This window comes from Papio anubis, chromosome 13 (genome assembly GCF_008728515.1).
Source record: "Papio anubis isolate 15944 chromosome 13, Panubis1.0, whole genome shotgun sequence".
Classification (NCBI taxonomy): Eukaryota; Metazoa; Chordata; class Mammalia; order Primates; family Cercopithecidae; genus Papio; species Papio anubis.
In genome coordinates, this window is record NC_044988.1 from 52,264,456 (window position 1) to 52,284,033 (window position 19,578).

At 36.2% G+C, this 19,578-nt stretch overlaps 1 protein-coding gene across 19 annotated transcripts in view; it reads right to left on the minus strand.

Annotated features, from left to right (window-relative positions):
- The window catches only part of ELAVL2 (ELAV like RNA binding protein 2), a 135,171-nt gene that overhangs the window by 55,478 nt on the left and 60,115 nt on the right, over positions 1–19,578 (minus strand). For 8 of the 19 annotated variants that reach the window (XM_021927467.2, XM_021927463.2, XM_009188666.4 and 5 more), the window contains 2 exons: positions 18,149–18,239; positions 15,133–15,376 (listed from right to left, as the gene is read on the minus strand). In XM_021927467.2, the coding sequence (XP_021783159.1) occupies positions 15,133–15,376; positions 18,149–18,220 (316 nt within the window). In that variant the 5' untranslated portion in view covers positions 18,221–18,239. The remainder of the gene's footprint in view (positions 1–15,132; positions 15,377–18,148; positions 18,240–19,578) is intronic. The other 11 variants (XM_021927469.2, XM_003911638.5, XM_009188676.4 and 8 more) reach the window with 2 other exon arrangements.

A 19,578-nucleotide genomic window follows, 5' to 3' on the forward strand; every position in this document is an offset into this window, starting at 1 on the left:
AGACAAGTTTGTCTTGGATCCATGAACATCCTTAGAAATCTTTCCATGTAAACTGAAAAAAAAAAAAAAAAAAAAAAAAAGCCTCTCTTTCTGTTCAAATAAATGACTGCATCACATATTAACCATCAAATGAAATCATCAACAAATCATTAGTGAACCAGACTATACTTCTACATCTCAGCTCAACAAAACAAGCACCAATTTAGAACATCTTGCATTCCACCTTCACAGTATGACAATTCCCTCCTTCTCTACCTCCCTTGAACCATGAGGTGCACCACAAGAAGTTCCACTAACCGAGTACAGTAGTCCTCCACCCCCGACCTTATCCTTGGGGGTTACAAGACCCTCAGTGGATGATTGAAACCACAGATGGTACTGAATCCAATATAACATACACCACTTTTTTTTCCAATCTGTTAATCAAGATGGATTCTAAGTGACTGAAGGACAGTGAACATGTACAGCCATGGATGACGTGGACAAAGGGATGATTCACATCCTGGGCAGGAAGGTGCAAAACTTCATCACGATACTCTGAAAGGTGAGCAACTCAAAACTTATGGATTGTTTATTTCTGGGATTTTCCATTTAATATTTTAACACCATGGTTGACAATAAGTAACTGAAACTGCAGAGAGCGAAACTGTTGATAATGGGAGGACTACTGTATTTCATGACATAGGTTCTCTTCAACAGTCACCACTTGAAATCAATAACTTAACACTGGCTGATATTCTCCAGCACACCCAAAGCTCAGACAAAGACTGCTGAACAACTGGTTAAGCTTGAGTCATCTTTAGTCAAGACAAGACCTTACAGCTCCAGAGGTAGAAGACCTTCCTCATCTCAAATCACAGGCTTTTGGAAACTCCCTACAAACATGAGTGCAAAGTAGGCAGTGGGGAGAAGTCCACACAAAGCTTGCATTAAGACTTTAACCACGAAGTATTCGCCTTTTTCATTATTTTAAACTCTTACAACCCAGGGAAGGCTTTCTGTTAAGCCCCAACACAGGAAATTGCTTTTCAGTTGTCAATAACCAACGTCTGAAAATAAATCCAGTCACTAAGTGTGGAATGATGTACTTGCAGCCAACATGCATTTGGCTGATGCCAACAGAGAAGGCAGGAGGCCAAGATATAAGACCTAAATTTTTTTTTTTTTTTTTTTAAAGGACTGTTCTACTCAGTAACAGAATCTGAAATAATGCAAAGGCAGAAATAGGCCACAAACCACCTGCCTCTAGCTTCAACATACATCAGCATCTGTCTCCCAAGGTTGCTTCAGAAAGATATTTAACTCTTCTCTAACTACAATAATTGCTCCAGTGGTCTAAAAAAAGTGGCTCTGTCCTGTGGGTTTTTGGTTGGGTGGTTGACTGTTATATTCATGGGGGGTTTCTTTGAGGGGTAGGAGGAGAATATTAGGGAAGGGGGAGGAAAAAATGGAAGAACTAAAACTATGGAAGAGAATTTCTAACTCTTCGCTCTTTGACTCTGATTGAGGAATAGCTTTCTGCCAAGATTTTCTTCAAGTGCTCAGCAGAGGATGAAGTGAGGTAACAAGAAGTCTGGGGATGTTGCACACTGTGTCCTGTGTCCCAAGACCCCACAGGGATGTTTGTCCCTGGATGCTCTGACTCTCTGGGAGAAAAGAGCAGAAAAGTATGAAGGCAGAGGAGACTCCTAGGGAGCAAAACTACCTGGGTTCTTCTTTCTGACCTACCGTACTTACACCACTGCCTCTTCCTCCAGGTGACTTGCCAGTAGATGGGGAGTGACAGAGATTGAAGGTAATTTTCAAAAGAAGAAAATAAGCCTGAAATCAGGCTGAACAACTACAAAGGGGGTAAGATGAAGTCCCTGCAAGTAGTCAGCAATCTGGCAAAATATTGCACAAATTCAGTATTTTAATTGGATGTTTCTTTTATGGGGAATGTGACATGAACTAAATTTGAAGACAGGCTATTTATTTCAGGGGGAGGGGTTGGTCACTAAAGCCACTTGGAGAGGAAGGGAAATAAAATATACAGAAGAGTCTATAGCCCAAGTGGAAAAAACTAGTATCTCCTGAAAACAATCATCATAGTTTACTTTCAAAATACTTTGGTACATCAAATGTTGTTATGATTTCATTTATACGGGGTACCGAGAATAGGCAAATTCATAGACACAGAAAGTATAATGGTTACCAAGGGCTGGGAGCAAAGGAGGTGGGTGAGGAGTTACTGTTTAATGGTTACAGAGTTTCTATCTGGGATGATGACAACAAGGTTCTGGAAATGGATAATGGTGATGGCTGCATAATACTCTGAATGTACTTAATGTCACTGAACTGTAAACTTGAAAAGGTTCAAATGATAAATTTTATATTTTGCCGCAATAAAAACATTTCTTTTTAAAGTTTAGAATTAACCTGAGGACATGTGTTCAACAGCCATTTAAGCTTTAATTGTGGGTCATCTAACATACTATAATTAATGCACAATCCAGGATTAGTTAGTATAATACAAGTAGGCTAAAATTCAAGTGACTAGTGTAAGCCTACATATTATCCATACCTAAATCAACAACCAATTCTCTGCTGATTCACCTAATGGACGTCAAAATACAGTTTTGTTCTGTAAACCAGTTATTTGTTAATTAGTATAATGCATGTTAGAAATGGGGTCTTACTGGTAAAATTAAAGGAATTCAAGACATGCAGATGGGTTAAATTACTTTAGAGACACTTCCCACCTTTGTATAAACAGGGCACAAAAATCCAAGGTGGCATAATCCAAGGTGGTTGTATCTTTACGGAGAGAACCCCTAAATATTAAATGGTCCTGGGCTTCAGTCTTTGTTTAAAGGGATTTCTTTTTGCATGATGCAAAGTGAGGGTGCAGAACATGACTTTTGGGATGTTGTCAGCCTTCAGTGAACATTTCATGTAAGGTGTGTTCAAAGCACTTAAAAAAGAACAGAGAAGTGGAACTTTACCAAGCTCTCAGAAAAGGCTTATCCATCACTTTGGTCCTGCTTGCTAGATAGAGGTATCTATGTGTGGTGGGATCTGGCTTGAGACTTTCTTTTATTATAACCTATAGAGCAACTAAGGCTCACCCCTCCTCCTTTGGTGCCTACTAACAACTACCCAAAATTACCTAAGAGCTGTTATTCACTATACTAACATAGGTCCATTTAATAAATCCAGTCTCAAGCAGTCACTGGTCGTGAACACAGTGGCCTCCAAGGGTTCTGTCTTAAAAAGGGGGGAAAAAGAGACTCTTAATTTAAAAGTCCATTGTCCAGCTATAAAGGCCAGGAAAGAATATTAGACATCCTCCTTACTTTGATGGCTATGTCCAAATATACTGTTTTCCATAAACCTTCAGAGAACTAATATATCAAATAGATTAAGAAATTAATCCCAGAAGATTCCATATTCCACTTTTAAGTATCACATCAGGACTAGTTTTGAATGTTCCAGAGCTGGAGATATAACGGAATGTTATCATGCCTTTTTGCAAAGGCTCCCGATTTCCAGCACTTAAAAAATACATATATTAATATAAAACACAGTAATAAATCGGCATTAACAATTCTGTATTTTAATCCTATTGCAATATGTATAAAAGGGCTTACCCCTGTAAAAATAAAGGTCCACAAATAATAAAGAATATAAGAGTCTAAAAACAAACCTGGTATAACATTGTGAGATTTTAAGATACTACATCCCAAATCATTCTGTATACACTGTCTGCACCATATATGGCAAAATCACTTGGCACCATGTTTAAAAAGAGCTCACCTAATACTCAGGTTCACAAAAGAAAGAAAAGTCACAATTTTAGAGGTAGGATTTGGGAAGTCATTTAGGCGAGCCCTTGTCTACATGAGAAGATGCCAATTGATTTGATACACCATAATCAGTCTCTCATTTCTGTTCAAAATGTTTAGATACATTTAAAGTAGAATAAGAGCAAACTACAATTCATTTAAGTGGAATGAAAAAAGCTCCCATGGCCTAGTACCAGGGTTAGAAAGAAGGATTCATAAGACGGTACCCTTGGAGGCAACTCCTTGAGACTGGATTTAAAGCATTAAAATATGTTAGGAAATAAAACTGTTCTCTCAGGCTCCAGTGACCTTGAAAACAGTGCAATGATCCTGATTTACCAGTTTACATGCAGCTATGCCTCCCTTCAACTTTACTTTAAAAGGAGGATTTGACTTTCTCAATATTAAGTCCAAAGGTCAAACAGGTTGTAAAGAGTCAAGGACACCACCAGATCTACTCTACAAGGTAAAAAAAAAAAACATTCACGTCTATCATCCCTCACCAAGAAATGCAAATTTTTGTTGAGCTAGAGGACAGGAGTTGGGGGGTGGTGGATAGAGGACTTGTACGCCATACACATTTTCCCTACAAAAATCGAAGCGGTATGTACAAAACAGAGTTCCAACAAAAAGTACAATGATGAGAAAAGAACTCATTAAGAGCTAAAAATAAACTCTAATTCACAATATGCATAAGGATTTAACAAAAAAGGAAAACAAGATGTAAAATTGCATCTGCTAAGTTAACCATACCCTCATAGAAACTGCCCCCTCCCCCATACACACAAACTGAAATCTGTAAAGTCTGTGATGACTGAATGAAGCAATGCTTTAAATGTTTTCAATGACTATTTCAACAGAAAAGAAAACAAAGGGAATTCTTTTCCTCAGCCTTCTGATCTGCTAACACTGCAGGAACACTAGGTTTCTGAAGATCCCAAAACCCAGGTCTCTGTACATCTAGACTTGAACATCTTATTTGATAAAATGAGAATATTTAGTATAGTATTTGCATTTTATATTAAAGGGATATTCATCTTAAGGAAGATGATGTCAATAAAAGTAAAAATAAGCCACAGCTTTTATCTAACCAATACTTCATGGCTCGATTTAACAACTTGCTGACCTTCGAAGCCCAGTAATAGTCCACCGGGAAGCTCACTTGAGAGTGCCTTCATATATTAAGTCAAGCTAATTCATTCTGAAACATTCACACAATACCACATAGAGCAATAATTCCACACTCCAGTGCTCTAATTCATAAAGGCTGGTGTAATATCATTAATCATCATTCTGGGCTCCCAAGTCCTGCCTTGTACTTTTTATTCTTACTTTGTTCCACCCCTGGAAAATCAATTATGTTAGTCAAATAACCTAGAAAGCAAAGAATGGAATATGAGCTCTGCATTCTTCCCACATCATGACAAACTCTAAGAATTCTAGGACAACAGATCTACTTCAAGATGTTTTTCAAAAACTAGTTTACACCTATGGGGGAAAAAAAAAAGTCTGCAACTGTCATGCAACTCAATGGATATTAACTATTAACTGGTAAGAAGAGGACAGGAAAGAGAGACAGTACCCGTGTGCTAGGTACTTTATGAAAGAAACTGAAGTTTCATAAAGTCCACATAGGCCACGACACAAATTAAGTGGCTCAGCTGGAATTTGAACCCAAGTGTAACAATATTCTAAGCTAAAAGCTGTAAGATTACTTTCAGTAGGCTACCTTCCTAGCAGAAGGAAGCAAAAGTATTTTGATTCAAACTTAATCCCAAGAACTTATTCCTAAACTAAATAACAAACCTAGTGTACATAAGGGTTTAGTAAATTCTACTACCCACTTAAACTTTTTTTTGTTTTTTTTGAGATAGAGTCTCACTCTGTCACCCAGGCTGGAGTGCAGTGGCTCACTACAAACTCTGCCTCCTGAGTTGAAGCGATTCTCCTGCCTCAGCCTCCTGAGGAGCTGGGATTATAGGAACCCAGCACCACGCCCAGCTAATTTTTGTATTTTTAGTACAGATGGGGTTTCACCATGTTGGCCAGGCTGGCCTCGAACTCCTGATGTCAGATGATCTGCCCACCCCGGCCTCCCAAAGTGCTGGGATTACAGGCACGAGCCACCACGCCCAGCCAAGGAACTCTTATAAACACAACTTAAATACTTTCGTCTTGCTTTTTTCCCCCTTAAAGGACGCATAAGGTAAATCTTTGTTCTAATTTAGAACAATACAGAATGATCACCCCTCGATTACCTAAAGATGATACATGGTGTCAGAGATTACCGAGTAGAGTCTGAAAATATGTTTTTAACTGAGGATCTGTTTCTTCACAACACTTAGAGCAGCAAATGCTACTCTGTGATTTATAGCCCCTCAAAAAATATTTGACTACATTTACCATCACCAATAAAAGTAGCATCCAAGGGTGTTGAAATACTGACATTCTAAAACTTTAAAGAGCCAAAACAAATACCTTAAGGACTAAAACATGCTAATTAAGCCACTGTATAGACCTGACAAATCGAATGGCACTCACAAGTAAAATGCCAGAAAATATCTGTTAAAATTGACCTTTTGAGCTGGAAAAGCACGCTCTGAGGGTTTCCACAGCTCTCAACATTCAGTAGCAGCAGTGTACTCAGCTGAAAGTCAATTAACTTAGAACAAGCTCAAAAGAAGTTGGCAAATTTTGAAGCACAGTTTTATAGCTCCAATGATCAACTATTCTGTTCAGGAATATTTGAAAGGAAATGTTCCAACAGGTACAGAATAAAAGTGCTTCGCTCTATTCTCAATTTAAACAAAGTAAAAAGAAAATAAAAAAATAAAAAATAAATAAAAGGCTGGTGGCCAAAGTTGTGCAATAGTTACGGTAGTGAAATAGAATGAAAACTGTCAAAAACAGGTTGATTTTGTACATCATAAAATTGGGGGATAATAAATCATTTTCATACCAGAGAAGAAACTATTTTAAAATTCTATAAATTACAAAAAAAGAAGCAACAAGTTTTATCACAATTTAACTGGTTTTTATCTCCTAATTGAGCTATCTTCATTTTACTTCACCATCTTCTTTCTCATCTACTTTTTCCATCATTCCTATAACAAGCTCTTAAATTGAGAATGGTTTCTCTTCTATACCACTAATCTCCTGATGCAAAGTAAACAAAGACTACCCCCAGAAAAGGTCTGGAATAGCAAATAGCACACATGCACTCTTATGCTAAATTATAAAGAGCCAAATGTTATAAGAGAATTTCAACTGTAATTTTATTTTCTATGAATTTGAATATATTTACATAGTTTGTGTTTTCTGTCAAACTAGCAAAGGAACAAAGAGAAAGATACTGAAGACTATTCCTCATCTACCGGTAAGGCAAACATGGCTATTCTAAAAGTTCCTCTGATAAGGGCTAGGAAAGCACAAAATCAAAACTCCTGAACCTCATTTTCACCATAGATTCAACCTTATTTTCCCAGTAAACATTCTAAGAAAGCTGTTGGAAAACTGTGTCTCCTGGGAGTGACACATATTTTTTTTTACATTTTATTCTAATGGACCAAAATACCAAGTAACACAAATATCGGTATCAGGAAATCAGAGAAACAAATCTGGATGATTAACAAATTACTAGAGAAGAATACTGTTTCATATTTTTCTGTATCCTCAAATAGATGTTTATTCTTCCTAGCAACTAGCCATTAAAGGCTTCATTACCACTGCTTATCTAAAGAAGCAGCTCTTTGATTTATGAAGAGCTGTTAACTGGGAATTAACTTACTGAATAGTGAAGAGGTCCAGATTTGCCACCCCAAAATATTCCACTTTGGCGTTGTTTTTTGTTGTTGTTGTTGTTTTGTTGTTTGTTTGTTTTGTGAAATGGAGTCTTGCTCTGCCACACAGGAAGAAATGCAAGTGCGGTGGCATGATTTCAGCTCACTGCAACCTCTGCCTCCTGGGTTCAAGCAATTCTCCCACCTCAGCCTTGTGAGTAGCTGGGAATACAGGTGTGCACCACCACATCCGGCTAATTTTTTTATTTTTAGTACAGACAGGGTTTCACCATGTTGGCCATGGTTGGCCTTGAACTCCTGACCTCTGGTGATCCACCTGCCTCAGCCCTCCAAAGTGCTGAGATTACAGGTGTGAACAACCGCACCTGGCCAGAATTAAGTATTATTTTATACTGAGGAAAATGAAAAATCAACAGATGCAAGAAGAGTTCTCTGCCCTCCCCTTTTTTCCCTAAAAGCAGAGTATAAATTTCCCATGGGAAGGTGTCCCTCTGTCCTGTACCAGTTCAGAGGTAAGCGACTCATTACTTGAGACAGTAGACACCAGATTGTTTATGCATACAGGTCTGTATAAACCAGCCTTGTTAAATTTCCCTTATCTGTCCCCTTACATATTTTCTGAACACTTCCCCACAATTTTCTATTCCACAAAGTCCAAACCTTTCCTTTGTTAAAATGGTATATAAGCCCCCCAACCCTGACCACTTGAGTTTTGTAACACTTTTCTGTCAACTCCCAAACATATAAAATACTAACAAAAATTGTGTGCCATTTCTCCAATTAATTTCCAAATCACCAGGTACTAAAGAGGACAGAAGTTGTTTTTCCTAACAATGATAAAGAACTGTACTGTATTTTATTTCTTAAAATGTTACAAATTTCTAGTTTCATCATCCTGTAATCTTTCAACTAAACTAACCAAGGCTCACACTGAAAATTGTTCTATAAAAATACCCAGGTTCAAGTAAAAAGTGAACCTAGAAGAATAAACTTTAATGCCTTTCTCCAAAATTGTATATGAAGCTTCTATAGTGGTAACACCAAATGTTTTAAAGGACTGCATGACCTTTGGCAAAGAAACAAGATATAATGAAAAAATAATTAAGTTTAAAGACACATCAATTAAGATGCAAATAAAGTTCCTCCATTACCTTTTACCTATGAGAGATGTTCCAAAAATAGAGGTTCCACAAACTTGACACAAATTTCATTTTATACAAACCTAGCCACTAAAATCTCAAAACAGATTCAAATGTTACTGTATTCCACAGTTAAGGCACTGGGGACCAAAGCATTTTACGTATCTTCTTTCCTACAGACCCCAAGAACACACACAGCCTTTCTGCCATCTTTCTAATTAAATAGCATACAGAGTTTGCAAAGTGAGGTGTTTATTAAGTTACCACTCACCCACTCACCCACCCAATCGCCCTGCTGTTTCCAACTACTAGTCTGCAAGAATCAGAATTCTTGACCTCTTGATACTACGGACATTTCACAGGCTCACTGTACAACTGTAACTGACATACAGAATCACATTTTCGAATTAATGTTCATCAAAACAGCTTTGTGTTCACTGTGATTGACTCATAGGAAATAAGTGCTATTAAAGTTGAAGGTTCCCATTAGTCTAATAAAATCCCACTTATGTGTTTCAATTCTGAGGAGCTAAGATTGTATTTGTTTAAAAAGAAGAGAATCCTATGCCATTAAAATAAACTTTGGAAATCACATTATTTTGATAGAATAAACAAGGATCAAAACTAGCTTTAAAATTCTCAGCAAGCAGAGACACAAGATAAACCTAGCTAAGAACACTCAGATATTAATAAAAATGATTTTAAGATCCTAGCCGTAAGGCGTGCTGGGGCATGGCAGGAGCCTTATCATGCAAGGCACTACCTTGTAAATCAACATCTCTTTGGGCTCCCTGGAATCTGTATTTGGGTTTTTCTTTTTTCCCCTTTTGTCAAAGCTTCTAGTTAGCAGTTGATGAGATCAGTACAAGACCTACCTCAAATAACTCAAAGAAAGAGTGAAATACTCATTACCTGAGGTCTTCCACTAACTACTACTCTAGCCATTCTTTTAGAAGGAAAAATAACAGTGAAAGAACTATCTACCCTGGTGTTTCAAAAACCTAATTACTATCAGATCAGTAAAAACACAGCTTAGTGACTTAAACTCAACATCTCTAGTTCTGAACCCTAGGAATTAATTCAGAGACCAATGCTGAGGAGGGGAGAGTAATAAACTTAAACTTTCCAAGGAATTAAGTACTGCAATTGTTAACACCTCTTTCATAACCCCCTAAATCTAGAATTCAGGTAAACTTGGAAATGCCTGGTTCAATCTCCCTGTGAAATGTTCAAGACATGGATAACTCCTAGCTAACTAGTACATTCCAGGTCACCCCTACAGATTCTGATTCAGTAGGCCTGGACAGGGCCCAGGACCATGCATTTCTGGCACTCATTACAAGTGATTCCAATGCAGGAATCCCAGTGACCATACTTCAAGAGACACAGTCTGATCCCAAAACTTTTTGGGCTTCAAAATCACCTAGGAAGCTCTCTGACAACAGATTCTAAAACTCCCTTAGGTGAGAATGTAGAGCCAAATTTGAGAACCACCAGGCTAGAATATCAACTTCACAACCATTGACTATAATGTTTCTAGAGAAGGACAGATGTTCTTGTTCATTTGGTGTATTTGTCAGTCTTTAATTGTCAAAAACCTTCCACTCCCCTTCCAGAGAAGACACACTCACCAGAAGACGCCCTCTGGATAACTCTGTAAAAATTACACATCTCTGTATAAATTCATCAGCTGGCCCTGTGCTTAATCTTTAAACAGTGAGGTCTTGCCTCCAACAAGAGGCAAAGAGGAAACATCCAGGTAAAGAATAAGATAATCAGAATTCTGGTCCCTACTCTACCGCTTAATAGCTGTGTGGCCTTGGACTAGTCATTTCACAAACCTGGGCCTCTCATCATCTATGATGTTCGGTGGAAAGAAGGGAGAGGGTTGGTTAAAGTCACCTCTAAGGCTTTTCTGACTGTAACGCTTTATTATTCATTCCTTGCATCACAAAATCCATTTTGCTCATCTAGAATGCAACATCAGCAGGTGTCAAGGACTCCGAAGTGCATTTAAGAACGCAAAGGGATGGACCAAAGTCAGCTAAGCTGTACAAGCAGCAGAAGCTTCTCATGATGAATGCCTATAGATAGGAAACAGTCTGAAGCATACAGCTGGGCAGAAGCCCAAAGAGACGGACCTGACAAAAAACAAAATAAACAGAACTTAGTCTAGAGAGATTATTGTATTTGCTACTGAAGACATTTCTTAATGTACTTCCGTAATCCTCACTCGATCAAAATAGTGACATTAATTTGCTAACACTGACAGTCTAAAAATTATACACTCTCTTCAAGGACTTAAGAGGCACACACTTTCCTAACTAGATATTTTTGTTCCTCAGATACAGTTTTCTAATTCAGCATTAAGATTTAAGAAAAGGAAACATTTCTAATCTTCCTGCAGAGTGACTCCAGAGTTTTCCTGTAAACCAATTAATGCTCATGCTCCTACAAAATCAGAATACAGAAATGGGTCCCAACTGCTCCCCAGGAGGCAGAATAAGCTGGATAATTAGAGAAGGACCAAAGAACTCTAATCTGTACCTAAAATGCTCACTGAGAAACTGCACAAGATGGGTAGTGCTACACATCACAGGGCAGCGTCCAAAGCTCCACGATTCTTTCAAAACCTTGCTAAAGATACATTAATACTACTTCTTAGAAAGTGTGCCTACTTTTCAAAGTATAACCATTCAGAACCCAGTTTTAGATACTACCATTTTCTAGACTATTTTACTCAATATAAATATTTAGTGAGAAACGCAGGGAAAAAAAAAAATCCTAAAGCAGTTTATGCTTAAGCTAAACGAATGAGATCCTTCCAAAAGCCATTTTAACCCATATTACAAATAAGATGTCAGTGGTCCAAATCAAACCAAGATTACCAGAAGTTGAGGTGCCTAGTGTTCAGATTTACCTACTCCACTTTTGAATTATCATGTACGTTTCTTTTAGGAAACATGCTCATATGTTATTGATGTGAACAGGTTAAACTGGTCTGATAACCAGTTAATAACAAATGATTTCAAAAGCTTTTATAGCACCATGTTCAGTGGAATCTACTGGCAGGGAGATGTATTTACCCTTCCAACAGCCCCCAAATAGGTTATATGATCAAATAAGCCTGGGGACTATAAATCAAACAGATTTTCTTTACTGCTGTATTTTTCATAGTTCTTAATACAGTGATTATCGAGTATGAATCTTAAAGAACTACGGAGTGCAGCACTTCCTAAACTTGTCTGTCAATACAATACTTAAGAAATAATTACTACTATCTAACGAAACGAAGGTTGAAAAACATCTTTCAATCTTATATACTATTGTGGGAAGGCAATTAATACACTAAATACACTAGGAAAACTGGTATGAAAGTTCCTCAAAAAATTAAAAACAGAACTACCATATGATCCAGCAACTGCACTACTGCATGTTAACCCAAAAGAAATGAAATCAGTTTGTTAAAGAGATGCATTTTTATTGCAGCAATGTTTACAACAGCCAAAATATGGACTCAACCCAAATGTCCATCAACCAATAAATGGATAAAGAAAATATGCTATATATACACAATGAAATACTATTCAGCCACAAAAAAGAATGAAATTCTGTCATTTCCAGAAACATGGGTGAAGTTAGAGGACACTATGTTAAGTGAGGTGAGACAGCCAAATACCACATGATCTCATAGGTGGAATCGAAAAATGCTGATCTCACGGGAGCAGAGAGCAGAATAGTGGGTACCAGAAGGTGGAGAAAAGAGGAGGAAGGAAGGAGGGGGCTAGATGGTTAATGGGTACAGGGTCACTGTTAGAAGAAATAAGTTCTGGTGTGCTATTCCACAGAAGAGTGAATATAGTTAGCAATATTGTATAGCATACTTCAAAATAGCTGGAAGAGAGGATTTTTGAGCACTCTCAAAGAAATTATGAATGTTTGAGATTTGGAAATGCTAAATATCCTGCTTGATCATTACACAATGTATACAGCATCAAAACATCTCACTGTACTCCACAATTTGTTCAATTATGTGTTAACTATATAAAAAATATATACTATATATAATAGTGTATACATGTGTATATATCATATATAGTATTATAGTGTGTATATACATATATGTATATGTGTATATGTATGTATAGACATGTATATATACACACACATATATAAAAATGTTACATCTTTATAAACATCTTTCAATACTCATGCCCACTGTGGAATTTCTTGGGGACTCTACTTGCTTACCAAATATTTTTAATAGAAATTTTACCACAGTGGACACCTCCATTACAGCCTTCCCCTCGAGCCACTGAAAAGACAATAGGCAGGGGTCAGAGGTGAAGGAAATGGACAAGAAATATTTACACAATTTTTTAGTATCTAGCCATGTATTAAAGAATGCCCATGTGTTGTGCTTCTATTACCACTGTCTACCACACTAAAGCTAGAGAGGCAAAGGAGATGAAGATAAAGAACTCAAATTTATCCCATTTTGTTACATAACAGCTCTAAAGATTTACAAAAGAATAAGATTAATTCAAGATTGACTAGAGGTTAGATGTGAGAATCTGTAAGATGTCTCCTGCGGCAAATGCCTAATATGAAAGACGTATGATTTTTTAATATTTTCATCTTATAAAATGATAAAATGTATCATTTCATAACAGTTTCATAACAAAATATGACTTTCGTGCTCTGTTCATTCATCTTTCTTCTTAATGGTTAGGGGAACTCTACTAAGCAATCAGAAATTGCATCACTTTTGTTACAGTCCTCAAGTCATTTATCATATTTTATCTTTTATATTAAAAAGGTTATAAAATCCACATGTAAGGGATATTGTTTTACTTTAACAAAAAAAAAGATAAAATTCAACATCAGGACAGAGACATAAGAGCAGCATTTTGTTCTTCACCTTTTTCAACTTATTAAAAACTCTATAAACTTCACATATGCCTATCACACTCATTTTGGAAAAGAAACTGAAAAATCTCATCCATCTGATTATCAGACGGATGATCTTATGTTCAGGAACATAAGAACCATCTTCCTAATATCATAGTGAACATTTAAGCAACATAATTAAAATAGAATGGCCGTTTGATATGGATCAATGACAATCAGTTTGTACTTAGTTTTTAACTTGATTTCAGTAAGTTCTCTCTGTGAACCTCAATCTGTAGCTTGAGGACATACGATTATGAGGCCAAGCCCAGGGGCTGGCTCTAGAACTCACTTGTAGAGCTTACAGAGAATGAGCCCTAATGATTAGCAGAATAGCTCAAAGTCCCATGTATGAAAACGTCAAAAGTGAACTTAGAAATGGCCCAGTGTGAGCCCCTTTTTCTCTGCCTTTTACCTAATTTTGCCAATGGAAACCAGAAGTCTAGAGCTGACTTGTCCAAGGTCACATGACTAGGTGAGAGTTCAGACTCCTGGTCTCATTCTTCACACAGTCTTTAAGTATCTTTTACTCATTTCAAATATACCATTTTATATTTTTGGTTATAAGCTTTGTAAAGGAATTTGGTATATACCATCAATCAAATTTAATTAACATGAAAAATCCACGGGGTTTGTCCACCTTCATATATTTTTAGTGTTTAACTTCATATATACGTCTAACTTCATATATTTTTAGTGTTTGAAAACAACTCCTGCAGGAAGCATTAACCCTTCTATCCCAAGCACATGCTCTTTAAATTAGGTTTTGGCTTACTCTAAAAATTTAGTCAAATCTTAAAAAATATTAAGAAGATTGTCAACTACCTAATATTCAAAATGTACTATAATTAAGGCCTTATCTTTCTGACAATAAGGACAATCATATACCATGTCATCCTTTCCTTGTTAAGGAACAGAAAATAAGATCTCATTACACTCGGTATTGTATCAGTGAAAATGTTTATACACTGACAATGTGAACATTACCATTTATTTTATCATATATAAGCAAAAGGACTATACTAACATAAAGAAAAGATACTTCAAGATTTTTTTCCCCTCTCCCAAACACATATTGCATCTCACTGTTGAAATGCTAAATTAAATACACTCTGGATACTAAAAGATAAAGGTTAACATGACACTTGCTATCCCAGATACACATACTTTTAGAACATTTTCCAAAGATACTGTCCGGATCAGAGTACATTAAAGTCCAGTTAAAATATATACTGTACCAAAAATAGTTTATGCTTCAAAAAGAAAATTTTAGACTAAGTTTCATATTGCTGATGTAATAACAGAGAAAATCTAGATATGTAAAATCGCAGCATGAATTATTTACAAGCAGTAATCTTATTTTCTCATATCTTGAGACACGATCCTTTAAATATGAGTCATCTACATAAAACTGCTTACCTGTTATTTTGTCTCTTACAAGCTTACAGGACTCTATCTCACCAATGCTCCCAAAGAGACTCTTTAGTTCCTCCTGTGTCATGTTCTGAGGAAGGTAGTTGACTATTAAGTTGGTCTTGCTGTCCTCCGTGTTCCCAGAGTCAACTGGTGACGAGCAGTTGTTGTTTATGGTAGTTGGACCATTGGCTGTGTTATTGCAAGTTGGCCCATTAGACAGTTGTGTTTCCATGGCAGCAATTACCTGCTAAAAACAGAGAAAATAAGAAATGTCAGAATTCATATTTCACAACCTATTAGAGACGCCATCCAAGAATTTAAACACTTGCCACTAAACACAGTTGTTCTACTGAAATTACAACAATGCTTCAACAAAAAGTATAACACCTACACTAATTTTTACTTCCTATTAACCTATTCATCTTAAGGTTACAACTATATTTTCACATACATATTCCATACATGCACATAAGCACAATTTAAATCTTAAACATTTTCTAGAATCACATTCTGCATCTATTCACATATCCTTACTCACCTGCAGTGTCCACAGATGAGAAAATTAAGTACCAAAGGGCACAGAATTGAACCCTAACTAAAAATCATACTAGAAAATAAAAGCACTTAACATGCTACAACAATGAACAAAAAAATGACCTACCTAACTCTGAAGAGATTTTCAGTTAGCCTAAGAGGTTCACAATATTCTAAAACTGATAGATATCCATTAACTTAAAAATCAAAGAGCAAGAGTACTTTTAAAAATATAAATTTGTCAACATGTACTGTTTTGGTTACATATTGAAAATGTTTTTGATGGATAATATCATCTACCATTGGTAAGAAAAAAATAGATGCTATGTTTTAGGGAGTGGAAAGGAACTGTAAAGTAACTTGGGAATGAAGCTATGAATACTTTGTCTACCTGGTAGAATCTAATAGGACACTCTTGTCAACCTTGGCAGCTAAAAATCAACAAGCAACTGATCTATAGCATCAAAATAAAATCCCCAAACACTTCGATATGGTGTTTTTCCTTGACTCTGCTTTTTAATGAGAAAAAAGAAAACCTATCCAGTCAATGAAAACAACAATGCAAATATATCAACTTTTGCAAACAGACCAGCCCAAGGAATTCTCATTTGAGCACATAAGCCTGTTGAAAATTCAAGTAATAGGGTATCTATAAACTCCAAACACCAGATAAAGAACAGAATTGGGGAAAATGGCCTCAAACTGTTCAGGCTACTCTAAAAATCACTTATTAAGCAGTTTTAAATCTAGTTTCCTAAAACCAATCCTATGCCAAAGAGTCACAAACCACAGCCCCATATTTTCCAAAAGCATTTTCCAGTAACTACCTAACTTTGGACAGCCAAGACTGTGGTGGAATCTAAAAATCAAAGCATCACTGAAAGGATCATCCTTCATATTGCATACATCTCTCACCTCCACAAAGAACTACTTCTCAAAACTGACAGTTCCGAATTGACGGGATGCTAGTTTTAGGGAAGTTTTAACATAGAAAAGGCAAAGAACTTGAGGCAAAGAAAAAAAGCAAAGTAAAGGGAAAGAGGGTTACAAGGAAAGAGAAAAAACTGTCTTTTAAAACGCATATTGCCTAAGAAAACCAAAAGGGCACATTAGCAGATAAACATATAGGAAGAAATCTCTACTGCCAGATGTTAACAAAAGAAGGCAGTGTAGGACAGATTGAGACTGGTCAGACTGGACAAGAATCAGTGCTGTCATGATTAAAAAAAAAAAAAAAAAAAAACAAAAAAAAAAACAGGTGGCAAAATCCAGAACAGCTTTTGAAATATCCAACAACCTGTAACCCCTCCGTGACTTCATTTCCTTGTCAAAGAAGTGGGTATTTATTCTATAAGCTGCAAGCTGTTTCTCTTGGGTATGTAAGCTTTCTCAGGGAATACTTAAAGGGATGAGGGTAAATAAACCTTTAGAAATCTGTATTTAAAAATCTTAAATCAAGATATGGGTTTTACTATAACTAACAAATCTATCTGAATTTGAAAAGGGAAGTTTCAGATTTCCTAATTAAACATAATTGTTCTGGTTTGTAGAGTATTAGCTATGGGTCACTCTTTTCACAGCAAAATTATTCTGGGGTTAACCCTTGCCCAGCAGTTATGGAAACAATGAGCTACAAGATTAAAGTGGCCAAAGACACATAAATCACTATTGAAAAGTTTGGATAGGTGTAGAAACTACGAGAGCCCCAAATGGGAGATTCGGACTAAAGCTCACTGGGATAGCATTTGAAATACAAAGTGTTCATTGACTGAAATTAGCAAGATTTAGAAAGGACAACAAACACTCCTCACTTAATTGCACATTTATTTCCATGTTCAGGTGGCAAGAATGAGCTCCTAAGCCAACATTCAAGTGAACAGCTGCAGTAGGCTGTGTGCGCTGAAAATTACAGCATCTCTCTGCTATAGGACCATCTGCTCAGAATAAAATGATACTAATGTGCTATATTTTACAAATAATGCATATTCCATTGATAGGCTCAACACAACTGTTCACAGAATGCAAACTCTTTCAACAGTTACTGGGCAAATAATTTTCAGCTAGATTTACAATTTCAACTTTTTTTTTTTTTGGAGCATCAAGAATTGTAAATAACTTCAAAATTTAGTAACCAAAAAAATACATAGTAAACAGAATGTATAGAATTACGGTAACTTAGTATTCAGACCATACCAAAACTTTTTTTTGTTTTTTTAAAAAAGCTTGTCATTCTTTTGAGTCTGCGCTAAATCCTAATTTAGATTATTAAAAAATTACATACGAGAGCATGGTTCTGATGCTACGTATACCACTATAGTTAAAATTGCAATGTGCTTTAAGTCCTAAAGATGGCCATACCACAATAGCTTAAATGTAAGAATAATTAGTATGCCAAATGAAAGATTCAAGTGTTTGGTATGGCCTCAGCACTCCTGCAACATGCTAAAAAAAGTAGCCTACAGAATTTAAGAAAAATCCCACAGACCCCGGTCCAAGGCTCTGCTGCCCACGAACCGCTTCTAAGCAGAGAAGCCACATCACACAGTCTGACTGCCATGTTAGTTTGGAGTTGCCGTCTGCAATATGGACACAAAAAGTACCGTATGTTAGATGAGCATGATAATGCAACAAATCAGTTTGTACAAAATTTACAGTGATTGTATTGATATTCCCAGCACGTCCATGCAGTGTGGCTTAATTGAAATTGAGGCAATTCCAATCTAATCTTTCCAAATTCATTTCAACATGTAGTTTTCTTGCACAAATATAAGCATTTTAATTAAGAGCCTGATTTTAAAACAATATTAACTAGTTATCTTGGCATCTATTCTAAAGAACTAATTTAAACCACACCTCAAAAATTTTAAAAATAAAGTAAAATAAAGCAAAATACTGCAGGCTATCTTATCTTTTAAGGATGTGGGAGAAGGGAGGAAATGTGAATGAAATTTTATAGTGGGAAAAAGTGATCATGCAATTCCTAAGTGATTGCTTTGCATAAAAGCACTCTTTCCCCAAAATATCAGAAGGACATTAAGAGAAGCTGTATTTGCCCACACTGTTACATTATACTACAAATGATCCTTAATCCTGGGACTTAAAATTAAAAGTGAATCAAAACCCTGTGAGGTTATTTTGCCACTACAGTCAAACGGTTTCTAACAGTTTCACTGAGAATTGTTCAGATATACTAAGAGGCAGTAAACCAGCATCTTTCAATTGAAATAATTGGACCGATAAATAGGATTGTTTGGAGTAATGCTTGCATAGGATGTCAGCTTTGTCCCTGAACAAAATCAAGTGAACATTTTTTAATATGTAAATTGTAAACCCAGCACGATTTGAAATTAGTGCTGCTATGAGGCCTCCAGTATAGTTAATGGGCCATTTACCATTTATTGCAACTTGCCCAAATACCAAACAGAGCCATGATATTGGCACAAAAGCCAAAGTTTACTTTTTTTTGTCATATATGCAGATGCTTCAAATGGTCAACATAATAATCAGAAAACTTAGTTTCTAAAAATAGACAGTGAATAACAGAAGAGGTCCGAAAATGTCTTTTACTTATTTATAATTATAAAAATTTTATCGTGAGAGGCAATCCTGGCTGTAAGTGATGTACTCTTGATATTAGCAATGCTGCCAGTAACAATGGATTCCACTTCCTGGCATCTACCAAAAGTGGTTAACATAGTCTTTTTTTTTTTTTTTTTTTTTTACAGGATGCCATGAAAATGTTTTACTCTTCTTCCGTTCTCCCACTGTAACAAGAGAATTCGGTCTGATCCTATGTTCTTTATTTTTCAAAAAACTACTTATAGTTGAACTGAACCTGTGAAAAAGTGCTTTACACCCATGTAAGATTTTTTATAAGAACCCAACTGTAGTTAGACTACATGAGCAGGACCACAC